Source organism: Rhinoraja longicauda, chromosome 18 (assembly GCF_053455715.1).
Source record: "Rhinoraja longicauda isolate Sanriku21f chromosome 18, sRhiLon1.1, whole genome shotgun sequence".
NCBI lineage: Eukaryota > Metazoa > Chordata > Chondrichthyes > Rajiformes > Arhynchobatidae > Rhinoraja > Rhinoraja longicauda.
Genome location: NC_135970.1, coordinates 41242737 through 41256209, shown reverse-complemented (window position 1 = coordinate 41256209; position 13473 = coordinate 41242737). Strand labels below are relative to the sequence as shown.

Sequence of the window (13473 nt, the reverse complement as noted above, 5' to 3'; positions counted from 1 at the left end):
ACATGAAGTATAGGATTGTTCATTCAAGTACTTACTTCAAAGTGTTGAGGGAGAGATATAGATTCCATATTCAACTCTCTTTTGGAACCTGATGGGTGCCCATAGAACTAACAGCATCAGTTTTGAACGGAATTACTTATCCGAATGGGGTCAGAGCCAGATTGCAAGTGTCTAGGACTGATTTGAACCCATGTTTATTTAATATTATTTCTTCTGAAGTAACATACGGATCAAGTAAATGTACAACAATATTCTGCTCACTAGATATTGTGTTACACTATTGCTGTTACTTTACCCTTATTTTATTCAGTCATTTATTTATTCTTAGAAATTTCCACAATGTTATAAGTGCAGAACTTTTTAGAAGCACCTGCAAAAGATTCCCCGGGATTAAACTTAGCTGTGCAACATCATCCAATTAATTTGTCTAAATATACATAAGTGAAATAGAGTTGGACAAAACATATCTGGGAACAAGGCCTGGTGTTTTTAGGTCCACAACTAAATGATGTGAGCCTGAGTCAGTCAACTTCTCATCATGGTGTGGGAATAGTCATCTGTTCAGGCATATGGAATCTTTGGCTTCCATACTCTACAGTCTGCAATTACACAGAATCTCCATCATTGGTAAACTATTCAGAACAAAGGGGACAAAACAACCTCTGGATTTGCCCCATTTAGAGACACAGACACAAGGCGTGTATATGAAATTGTATACATATGGCACTGACTTTCAAATATTAGGTTTGTTGATTGTGTCTTGTCCGTGTCATCATTATACAACATAATGTGGACGTACAATAATTTTGTTTCTGCTGGATATTTGCTTCACCATGAATTGTAAGACCTGATGGATAGAAGCAGGATGAAAATTCTATTTTCTTTGTTTTGCCTGTTTCCATTTTTAACTTTCAGTTTAGTATTTTTACTGCACAAGCATGTGGCTTTTTTCACAGGCTGAAGTGTGTGTTGCAATATAGAACTCTTGAAATGTGCTTTAGAATGTTTCTCCCCCATCTGAAAGAGAAGAAAGAGCATGAAAGCTCTTATCTACAAATGCACCACTTTATATTAATATTTAATTAGCAGGCAAATTGTACTGTGTGTCTGAAAGCTTCTGAAGAGTTGTTAGTGCCACAATTGACCTAAAAGTTTAATAATAACTCACTCCATAGAGCAAATGCCAGTTCAACATCGGGAAACACTGCAAGCCAATTCCTTTGAGATGAGAAAGCAAACCAAATGGCAGGCGAGAGTTCCTGGGATGGAACCTTCTGGAGAGCAAGGAGCTGGAGTAACTTTGAAGCCAGGCTTTATATGAAAACAGTGGGGAAAAAGCTGATCCCTCCTGCTCTGGGAGATGCTGGTTTAAGGCCAAAATCTCATGAAACAGAAGTGCAGTTAGATCCTGGAACAGAAGGCACTGGTAGCCCTAATAACCTGGCAAGGAAAGGAGGGGGCAAAGAAAGAGGCTGCTTCTGGGAACAAAAATCAAAGAAATGCTTCATAGTAGCTGTAATTAAGAGCACTCACTTGTATTTTTCCTGTGTCCAATATTCTCTTTGTATCCATCAAAATACAGAAAACTTGCATTACTGTCACATCTGTGTATTATTAGTTTTCACATTCGGCTGACTTGGATGTCTTAATTATCATGCTCATCACTGAATTGGTATAAATCATTGTGGATAATAACATATTACTTAAAGAATTCTTGTGCAGAGATGAAATGATTTATTTAGAAAGTAGTGAATGAGCATCATGGTGGTATTAATGCCCTTTTTAACTTAATTAATAGCAACTTTATCATTTCACATATTGCTGGTAATTAATCCCTAGAAACAGAACATTGACTTAAATGTGAGCTTGATTGAAGGACTGAAGTGGATGTTTCCACTACAGTAAAGGGCTGTTTTTATCTGAAAGCCTAAAGGAAATATTTTTTTTACATTTTCCTTCAGAACTGGGAGGGGGTTGGCCAGTGCAGAATATTATTTAAAGAATCATAGAATACTAATATTACTCATGTCAGTGTACACTAGGCTGTTCACATCATAACAGGTGACAATCTGGCCAGCAGAGGGAGTAGTCTTCTGTATACCAGCACATTCCCATCATTCTTCCCACCTGCCCCCTCTTCCAGCCAGTCTCCCATCTGGACCGAGGCCTGCCTGTCTGCTTCTGATGACAGGCTATAATTTTTGTCCCATCAACGTGCGAACACTTGGTACAGGATTAGTATAAGCTAATTTGGAAGTTTCAGTATCTGTAGCCAGCACCTTCATTACAGGAGTCAGCTGTTTTTATTGCCTCCTAAATTTTGAACAGCTTTTGTGCATTTACTTGCCGACGTTAGTCTGAATATTTTCATCTCACCCTTTTCTTCCCTGTTTTGTTTTAAAAGTCTTGAGTTTACAAGGTTTAAATAATTGATTTGTCTGTTTATTGACCCATGGTCCATTTAGAGTTATACATGATGGTACCATCTTGAAGGTAATTTTCTGTACATTCACTTAGATCTTGATAACATGGGGAATTGATGACATTAAAATGAAGATGGCATCATCGACTATCTTCATGTTAAGTCATTTCACGTAGTTTGATAACATTATTTATGGAGGAACTTTTCCACAGCCCAAGACTGACAATAAAACAAACCGCTAATCATTGTTGCAAAAATAGGAAATGTGAAAAGACTCAACCAATTAATTCATAGGAGATTTTGACAATATAAACCCAGAAAATGAATTGTGTCTTTTTATCATAATTGGTTATTAAATCAGAGATTTATCGATGACAAATATGCCCCTGCTGAATAAATAAAATATTGATGGTGTATAATATTGGCACTATGATTGTAAGACTGTAAATCACCTGGATACCTACAATCTGAAGAGTGTCATAGGATTCACAGGTTTATTTTGGGGTTTTTTTCTCTATTGACTTTTGAATTATGAATAATTTGTGTAAACTATAGGTTTTTTTACACCAAAGTATAAAGTTTTATTTATTTTCAATCCTTGTGCAACACCCTGAATATTGTCATTTATTGCTTACTCTGCTGTCACCTAAGTACATTAGCACACATTAGATTTTTTTTCCCTAATAAAAAACAACTGCACAATTTTGACTAGCCTTCCAAACAATTAATTTATTTTGTAACATATGATATCCTGCAATAATTTCTGATCTCTCTAATATAAACCAGTATAAAGAGTAAACTATGTCCTCTTAAAAGGCGATGAAACACTGCCTTTGGGCATGAACTTATTAATAAGGATAGTAAGGTATTTTCTGTTAATACAGAATGGTGATTAAGTGAGTGGAATTACATATATTGCAAGTTGATTATTTTACAAACGGACTTATCAATGTACATGTCTTATCTCCCATCATAATGCACATCCAGCTTTAAGCTATCTTTGTAAATGAGGTCCATTTATACAGCTTCACAGCTTAATGTAGTTGCAGCACTGGGTTATGTCAAAGACTATAATTCATGACTAACAACATTTTGTATGTGCCAATATTATATCAGGAATGTGCATTTAAAAAATTTGATTTTCGTTACACAAGTACTAGATAATCATAAAACAGATAAAATAGCTAAACCCATTTTATAATCAAGAATCATTTATCTGCAGACAATTTAAAACCTTGAAATATTATTGCCTGTGTGAATCAGCACAAAACATTTAATTATATTAAGAAATGCTTATTGAATAAAGCAGATGTTATTTTCCCTTTTTCAGTTTCTTTGATCACCTATATAAATGAAATCTCAAGTTTTGTGCATACCTCCTTTTAATGTTCTCGTGTTGACAACATGACCCTAAATTATACTTTAAATTACCTTCTTTAACCATGATAGACTTGGTCTTTTTGTTAATCTACTCAATGCATAATCTTTCAATACCTCCAACAGCTTTTTCCTGTGCAAGCCTCCCCTCTCTCGGGGACCTTAAGCTTGCCTTCTGCTGTATTCCTGGAGCTCTCACCCTTCAGCTGGGCCTGGCCTACCAATGTATTTTGCACATGAGGCACCTCAGTACTGATTGCCAGCACTGCTGCCTCCAGCCCAGCCTCAGCAATCCCATGTCCAGTTAGTTCTCTTATTTCTCTGCTTCCCTCAACCTGAGCCAACAGCAACTCAAAAGTCCAGTGTATAAAATCAAATCATACTGAAACAATTTTAAAAAACAGATAGAAGCCAATGCTTAAATGGAAATAGCATGAACTGGGAAACGTTTCGTAAAAACCAAAAGAATATAAAGCAGCCTAAAATGCGGTCTGTCTTAATAGTTAACAGGCAGGCACAGCATAAAACAAAAGGGACACAGTTAGAAACAAAACAAGAAACAAATCCTGCAAAAATTAAGTTATGTTTTAAGATGTCAGCTTTCGTAGAGCCTGCAATTATTTGTACATTTTTTTCCTAATACGTAGCATTACAGGAGAGATAATATTACATGAATATGAAGATCTTTAGAGATAGATTAGCAATAGCAATCCATCCTAAACAGTGATAATTTAATGCAGGACACTTTGTACGCTCTGTGTTTCCTTTTTATTAAAATGCACCAAGGAACGATGCATTGAAGGGCAATGACTTTGCAGCTTTGAAGCTGTTTTCCGTTTACAATTGGTGTATAGCAGATGAATTGGCATGAAAGAAAGCATTATGCTGTCCATAAAATCTACTCAATGGAAGCTAACAGTGAAAAAAAACTATCATCAGTAATGTGACTTTTAATGCAATTGAAATATTTAAATGGAAAATAATAACTAAGTATGCACTTAATTTAATTACTTCACATAAATCAACGCAGTATGTATTTGTAACCAAAATATTTTTTCCCCTAAAATTTTAATGTTAACAAAGATGAATTTGGGAACTATCTAATCATAGATAAGCTTTAAGTTACCTTTATTTATTTATGGGCTTAGCCTAAACTTATTCTGTTGTTTTCCCTTTTTAAAATTCTTTAAATCTATTTTCTTCTATCCTCTACAGAACAAAGCAGTCATAGGCCGTGTGGTAAAATTATCAGATACTGTGATTGGTCTCGAATCATTTAATGCTTCTGAGAGAAAAACCAATCCAATCTACAAGGACTATCATGGTAAGTCCAATTGTGACCAAAGTACCCAAGTGATTTATAGATATTTAACAGTTTGCTCTTTAATTAGTTTGTCTGCCATAAGGTAGTAATTGATTTCATTTCAGAATCTGCATTTTGACTGTCTCCCAATGTAGCAATCTATTGGTCAGACTGTTTATCTTTTACTGTGCATTAGGACTGTGAAAGTAACATGGCAACTACTCGCATGTTGTCAAGCCAAATTATCAAGACAGTGCTCAATCAGATCTGCATCATTGTAGGCAGGCTTTTGGGAATACTCACGCAGAGGAAGCCAGGCAGCCACTCGGCCAGTGAGCTTACCAATTCCCTTAACCATGACTAGACTGCACCAACTCAGCCAATGTTCCTGTCACAAAAGATCAGCTTAGATTTGAGCTCACACCGCTCGAAGCTAAAAGCAGACCTCATGTGTACACCAGTTCCGAACAGTCATAAATGAGCTTCATTTTCACATATTCATTTATTTTACACATCCATTCTGAATTTGGTGCCCCTTTTAAGGGCTATTTACCACAACAGCATGTGACAATTTGTTAATGGCTGAAGCCTCAAAATACATTTCATTTATAAAAGCTGTAGTCAGTCAAGGTCTCCAACCCATAAGCCATGTTTTCGTGGCTGCTTACTGGTGCATTTAATAAAATAAAGATCATTCAGCAATGCTTTTGGGCAGCAAGCAAGGTGATAGCCACATTTGCTTACTGTAAATACAAGAGAAAATATCACAAATGGGCCTCCGTTTTGACAACCGTCAGAATTCTTTTTGTGGATGTCATATCTGTACCTAAATATAATTAGTTTTACTTGAACAAGGATTTTTGTTTATCTTATTCTGCTTGATTACTTGAGCATAATCACACTGTTTGCTTCATTGCTTCTGATGGCGATCCCTGGTTTAAAAAGGGACAGTGAGGAATGTAATTGTGGAGAGTTCTGCTATCAGCTTGTTTAATTTATGCAGCTGCATGATAGCATGTTTTTTCTTAATTTGAATTCTCCTTAAGGTTTATTCCATGTTGGTCAGCTTCCTCGGCTTAATTGTTTAATCTCTGATGTGCCTGATACAAAGGATCTTGCATTCAAATTGAAACGAAAATTGTTCACTATTGAGGTAGGAAACGCTGAGGTTTACTTTCTTTTAATAAATCTACAAAATAATAAGTTGTTTTGCAAGTTAATAACAAAATGAGCTATGTCTTACATTTGATTGTGCAGAAAGTTATCTTTCATAGAAGCTATTATCTTCCCAAAAGGAAGAAGCGTTTGAGGTGGGGGAGGGCGAAGAACTCTTTGCCTCACTTTCAGTTTGTGGGTCAAGAATTTTTCTGTAACTCTCGTGAATAAACTGTAATGCAGTATTATATGTCTGCAGGCCATTTGTCAAATTAATTGCTTCGATTGGCTGGTACTTTATTCCATCTCTTTATTGTAGATCTGAATTAAAATATCTTTGCAACAAAATACAGTTTGGCATCATTAATAATTTTTGCTCTTCATCATTTGCAATTCCTAGCATATGTTGTATTGAACGAAAATAATAGAAATCTCAATGTAGTACTTAATGTTAATATTGTTACAAATCCCTACTATTGATCACAGGCTTGCATTAACTGGGACATTACACCGGCACTTTGTGTCTTTTTTTGTAAAGCAACATCTGCAATTCCTTATGTCTACATTAGTTTTTGGAAAATAGTTTCACATGCATTGTGAGCTGATTGAAAATGGACATAATATACTGTGAACATATTTTCTGCAGTAAATGCCGCTAGAATTATTTTCCTCAGTTTTTATTAAGCAATATGTGGCTGGCCTGGGAATATTTAAGAAATGATTATAGAGGTTAATTCTCCTGTTCAGCCAGATTCAAACTTCAGCAGTGATCTAAGATATTTGTAGTGTCTGCAATCCTGATGTGTTAGGACTGAAATGAATCCATTCCCTTTTTCCTGTGTTACTAAATAGCAAATGCATACAACTGTTAACCAATTAAGGCTGAAGTATTAATTAACTAAGCATGAAAAGGTGAGTGCGTATTTGAGGAGTGGCTTTTTGTGATGTGATAATTATTTCTTCTCTAGTCCTTGTGTAGAGTCTTCACTGGAGATAAAATAAGTGGGCAGCCCTGACAAACCATATTATTTAATCTCCTGTCAAGTGGAAAGCATTTAAGCAGGCCACTTGTCTTGGCTATTTCAGCTTATACAAGGGAATGCAGCACAAATAAATTAGCATATTTTGTCTTATTCACTAGCTGCTGGTCAATTTGGGTTGGCATCGCTTTGGTGTTTGGTACTTCACCCTGGAGTGACCACTGTGGCCCTTCAATGACCCTCTGGCCTCTTAACTAACCACTTGATAAGGCAACTGTTGTCACCATCCCTCTTTTTTTTTTCAGTGTTTCTATCCTTTTTTGCTTTCTATGCTCCCACCTCTACAACCACCCAATCTACCCTTTTAAAAAAAAATCTATTAATCATTAAATTCTCAGTCCACTGACAATTAGGATGCCCTTTTCTTAATTAATGGTCATCAGTGGTTTTCATTATTTAATTGCATTGAGAATGGTTAATAGTTAATCGGGTGGGCAATTGTCCCATTGGGTCACTTTGGGAGCAGTGCTGAAGATGTTTTGATTGGGATTCTTCCCTGTTATACCCACTTAGCAACCCACGAAGCAGTCATAAAATTAAGTGTCTGCCAGGAACAGCTCTTTGATTTCTTAAGACATTAATGTAATGGAATGTAATTTTCCATAAAATTAAGATTCTTAAAGAGTTTCATGTCGAATAACATACATGGGTTTTTTGTAAGCTGTAACTTGCATTTATCCAACTTAGTTCAGGTATTGTACTGAATTCATATATAGAGTTCAAATCAAACATTTGGGTTCTACCTTTGTGACCTACTTGCAAAATTTATAAAATGCGTTTAGGATACTTAAAGTATTTTAAATCGACTTTTTCAGATTTGTGAAAATTGCTGAATCTTTATTGCCAGTTTAAATTCCAGTGAAAGTTATTTAAGCAAGACCCCCTCCCCCCACTTCCACCCCCACTCCAAATCATGTGCTTGCCTCAATAATTTTGGTACGACCAAAAACAAAGGTGACCTAAAGCAAACAGTTAAACAGATGATTAGTCTCCTCCTGCATATATCACAAATGTTGCTGAGTGCAAGTTAATCAGCCACTCTGCTGCACTTCCCCTAACTATATTTCACGCTCAGCAATAATAATGTTGAAGCATGCTGGTGTTCTCCAGAGGAAAAGGAAAATATTTGAAAGTGTTAATTTCTTCTGAATTCCTTTACAAAAATTGCGAATGCAATTTGTTTATTCGTTTCTTTCACACAAGCTGCAATCCTGATCAAATAAAACTGAATGCTAAGATGCTTCCCTCAAAATTCACAAATACAGTTTCCCAATGTACTTATTATTCTATCCATGTAAATTTAAACCTATGTCAAAGTACTAAAAGGGAGTTGTTGACTCATACAGGCCAAAAAATATTCATGCGTTATAAGAGATGGGTCTTAGGTCTGTCATTTACGATATCAGGAACCGAAGCATATTACAAAATCAATTTGTGATGTAGAAAATGAGGCAACCAGTTTGTGTACAGCAAGCTCCCTGACTACAATGCAAAAATAACCAGATAATATATTTTTATATATACATAGAGCTTTTATATTGAATATTTTGGGAAGCATCTTAAACAGCCATTAACACTCCACACGTCTCTAAAAACCTATAAGTGTTAGCACATTCTACACAGAAGTGCAGTTTGACTTTAGAGAGCTATGCATTACCTCTTTCCATGCATTCCACCACATACACTGAAGGCATGTTACTAGAAGGCCCATTTATTGACTAATGAGCTTTTGTTGTATAACGTTATAAGATCACTGCAAACCAGTTTATTTCACAAGTTTCTATTGCAGACTGCTGTTTTACTAAACAAAAGGTTATTAAGGGATTATGCAAGTAGTGCATTAGCATGACGAGAGTAAAGTTTTTGTAAGTTTATTGAAAAAGGGAGATGAAATGTTGAACTGAACATACATAAGTGAACAGAGTATTAAAAGACCGAGGGAAAAACAACAAAAAAGTCTGCCTGTCTGATCCTATTTCTTTCCACTTTGGAATCTTAATTAGGAGGAGATAAAAACCATCATTTGACTAAATTATTGTCTTGAATCTGTAGCAAAAGGTATAATCCGCAATTGGGCCAATTAGTGCACCCTGTAGTTAGCCATGCTGAGGCAGGCAATGTGATTAGAGCTGACACCAGCCTAGTTCCCACTGCTGCTTTGCCAGGTATGATGGTCAGACTTCAAAGGGCTTGAGGCATCAGCAGGGCAAGGTTTGGAGGCCAACTTTTGGTCGGTCTGTTAATCTCCCTGCTAAACTGCAATGCCCCTCGCACAAAACGAGCTTACACGACACAATCACGCGGCATTAAAGTTTCAGTTGAGTTATGCCAATTGCCTTTGATTTTCTGATGATTGACCAAAGGCTAGCCTATACAGCTAGACACATGCTCAAACTTTCCCGATTAGGTAAGCTAAACACTATCTAAAACAGTTTTTGCTTTTTTTTATTATCAAGGCCAAGATGATAGGTTTTACTTGACATCTGAGATGAGATCATCAGGGTTTGTCTTGCCACATTTTTCTTATGATCTTCTGAAAATGTTATGGAATATCTTTGGAACTCTTCCTGCCTCGGTTGCCTAATTGTCCCTCGCTTTTGTATTTTGTTTCCTGTTTAGTTGACGGTTGGTAATGTCATAATGTTTCCATTTTAAGAACAGCCTACAGCAGCACTGGTGTTGATGTGAACAAAAAAAACTGCCATCCCAATGACTTTCCCCAAGGCTGCTGCAGGCTTGCCCAACTTGTGTCTCTTACACATTCCAACTGGCTGTAAACAGACCAGAACATGGAAGCTTCTGACACAACGTGACAAAGTAGTCATTGCCATATCACTAATACAGATTTAATTGTAAAAGTATTTATCATAGCTATACAAATGCTTGGTGGTAATGAATTTTAGCGGAAAACTGTTCAAAAAATTGGGTCCTTACCCACAGCATTGTTCTGATTAAGAAAATAACTGCAGATGCTGGTACAAATCGAAGGTATTTATTCACAAAATGCTGGAGTAACTCAGCAGGTCAGGCAGCATCTCGGGAGAGAAGGAATGGGTGACGTTTCGGGTCACCCATTCCCGAAGAAGGGTCTGAAGAAGGGTCTCGACCCGAAACGTCACCCATTCCTTCTCTCCCGAGATGCTGCCTGACCTGCTGAGTTACTCCAGCATTTTGTGAATAAATACCTTCGCATTGTTCTGATTTGTAATTAAGCTACTTGTATCAGTCAGGATATTTGTCAAATTACCTTTGATATTTAGGATCCTATTCAAAATCTCTAATGTGGTTTTGGTGGAGACGAAGAGAGTGCGAGCGTGGTAGCTTTATTGAAGTTTTATTTAAAGTTTCTTGAGCTATCAGATGATATGCATCATCTCAGCATATTTGCTGGTAAGTTACCTGACATCACGCGTATTATTTGATGGACCAAAGGATTCCACAAATAATGCAAACAAGCATATCACCCCACTTCAGGCATGCGCACACACTCGCTCTCTAACTCCTTTGCTTGCGTGTGCATGCATACATGCCACATTCTCAGGCGTGTTTTTGAGGTTTTGACTGAGGCTCTAAGTATCCAAGATAATGTGGCACATGTTTGTTGGGTTATATACACAGAATCCTGCCTTCCACGAAACTCTTCAATGTAAACTGGACCGTTTAGCTTTGGCGTATGCCATTGTGTGTTTTCTAATTACAGAATAGTTAACACATTAGCGTCATTCAAGTATCTTCAGAGATCCTGATATAATTTAGACCGAGCTGCCAAGACCACAACTCAGCACCCCTTAAGCAGAAGGGGGAGAGTAGTGGAATTGTACCAATTTATAGCAGCTCCTTTCTCAGTCTCTTTCGCCCATAATTAAGGAAAGAATAGTCATCTTAATAAGGTAACTTTTCTTTTTCTGTATTTTGGTTATTTTATCTTCTGTCATTGATGAGATTATGCCTGCATAAATGTTCCAAGCTTAAAAATTCATCGGAACGCAAAGAATGAGGGAGTAGAATGAGTCAGAAAATGATGGGAGATGTAATGACAGTTGAATGAAGCAACTCAAACTAGGAAAAGAGCAATTTTTCTCACTGAAATGGGTCCCGATGTTTATGATACAGTAAAGAATTTATTAGCTCCAGCCAAACCGAAGGACATGCCTTTGAAGGATATTCTGAAGAAGTTAACAGAACATTATGACCATAAGCCCTTAGAAATAGCTGAAAGCTATTGTTTTGGAACAAGATACCAACTTCCAGAGGAGGAGATTAGAAATTTTATCATGACACTTGAGGTTATCAATTCATTGTAATTTTGTAAATTTCCGAGACCGAGCGTTAAGAGACCGTTTCGTGTGTGGACTGAGAAATGAGTGGATCCGAAGTAAGCTGGTGACGGTGTTTGACCTGACCTTTGAAACAGCTTGTAAAACTGCTTTGTCAATGGATATGGCGGAAAGGGGTTCTAGAGAAGTCAGGACAACTTCTAGACAACCAGCGGAAGAGTTGAACAAGCTGCAGTCCAGCAAACTAAAGACGGATAAGTCGACAAAGACGTCAGAGAATCGTTATCCTTGAAAGGGTAGCAAGACGACTGCAAAGTCATGCTATCACTGTTTGGGCTCACATCTAGCACAGTCTTGTCCGTTCTTCAAGGCAGAGTGTTACTCGTGTCACAAGATGGGACACCTACCGAAGGCTTGTCGAAAGGCTAAGCAGAAAAAAGGTTCAACAACAAGTAAGCTGCATTCTGTGGATCAACTGCAGGCAGAGGAAGAGCTTGCGAAGTTATTTCCCGAAATGCACATATCATTGTATATGCAACATATAGGCATGATGCCCTCATTTTATTCAGGTTATATAAAAGTAAACTATCAGACAAGATTGTAATAATTTCATTCAAAACAAAATGTCCACAAGGATTTTTTTTTAAAATTAGGGTGTTTAAGGAGTTGTAATAGCGCCACCTTTGGTTGGAGGATTGTAAATTATTAAATAAACCACAGTACAGTTGTGCAGTCATGTTCCGGTCAGCAGTGAGTTAACTTGTTACTCTGTGTCTGAGCTCAAGATATCACAGGAGAGTTTGAAAAAAACAGCTGTAAACAAAGAGCAGAAAAGTGAACAAACAAAAGAGACAAAGGCAGAGAAATAGTTGAAGTAAGAAACACAAGTTTAAAGTTTGTAACCAAAAATACATTCGAGTGACATATACTCTCAGGTACACATTGACATTTCATCATTGATTTGCAGAGGAAACTGAAATGGCAGGTCATAAAATTGAAAACAAACTCCGAGAAAATATTATTTGCCATCCCCCATGCCATCTTTTTCTCACGTGCAGGATCTTATCCCCTGTTCCTAGCCCTGTAAAATTCTGTCTCTGCTGATGGCCAAATGTATGAGCTGAGGGCCAGATACACTGAAGATACACATACTCATTCCTGCTTTTACTCTGTTCTTACAGCTGCAAATGTTACCGTACTTCCCACTTTAGTATTCTGGTTTGCATTTCTATCGTGGAAAACCACTGCATTTAATAAGAAAGAAAGATTTTCATTCATATAGAACCTTTCATGACATTTACCACCAATTAGTTACAGTACATATTCAGGCCCTACTCTTTGGAGGCACTGTGTAACATCAACAAAACATTGTTATGGGAGATGGCAATATCTTCCAAACTCCATCTGCACTTCACACAACTTGAAAAAACAGCCACCATCAAGGACCTTTATTAATCCGGTCAACCCCTTTTTTCCCCTCTCCCATCAGGCAGAAGATATAAAAGCTTGAAAGCATGTACCACCAGATTCAGGAACAGCTTCTTGCCTGCTATTGAATGGTCCTCCCATAAATTAATCCTCCAACCTACCTGAGTGTGGATATTGCACTTTTTCTTTGTAACTGTAACGCTATAATGCTGTAACACTATTCTCTGCGCTCTGGTATTTTTCTCTTTGCATTACTTGTGGTACTTGTGTGTTTTGCTTGATTTTACTCATGTATGATATGAATTGCCTGGAGAGCATGCAAACATACAGTATCTTTTCACTATATTTTTGGTACATGCTAACTCGAGCGGAAACACAGCAGCATTGGATGAGACATGGTAGACACAAAATGCTGGAGTAACTCAGCGGGACAGGCAGCATCTCTGGAGAGAAGGAATGGGTGACATTTCG

At 37.1% G+C, this 13473-nt stretch overlaps 1 protein-coding gene across 4 annotated transcripts in view; it reads left to right on the top strand.

Moving 5' to 3' along the window:
* Nucleotides 1-13473, top strand: part of elp4 (elongator acetyltransferase complex subunit 4) — a 177522-nt gene that overhangs the window by 88444 nt on the left and 75605 nt on the right. For 3 of the 4 annotated variants that reach the window (XM_078414876.1, XM_078414875.1, XM_078414878.1), the window contains 2 exons: nt 5015-5123; nt 6149-6255. In XM_078414876.1, coding sequence (XP_078271002.1) covers nt 5015-5123; nt 6149-6255 — 216 coding nt within the window. The remainder of the gene's footprint in view (nt 1-5014; nt 5124-6148; nt 6256-13473) is intronic. The other variant, XM_078414877.1, reaches the window with a different exon arrangement.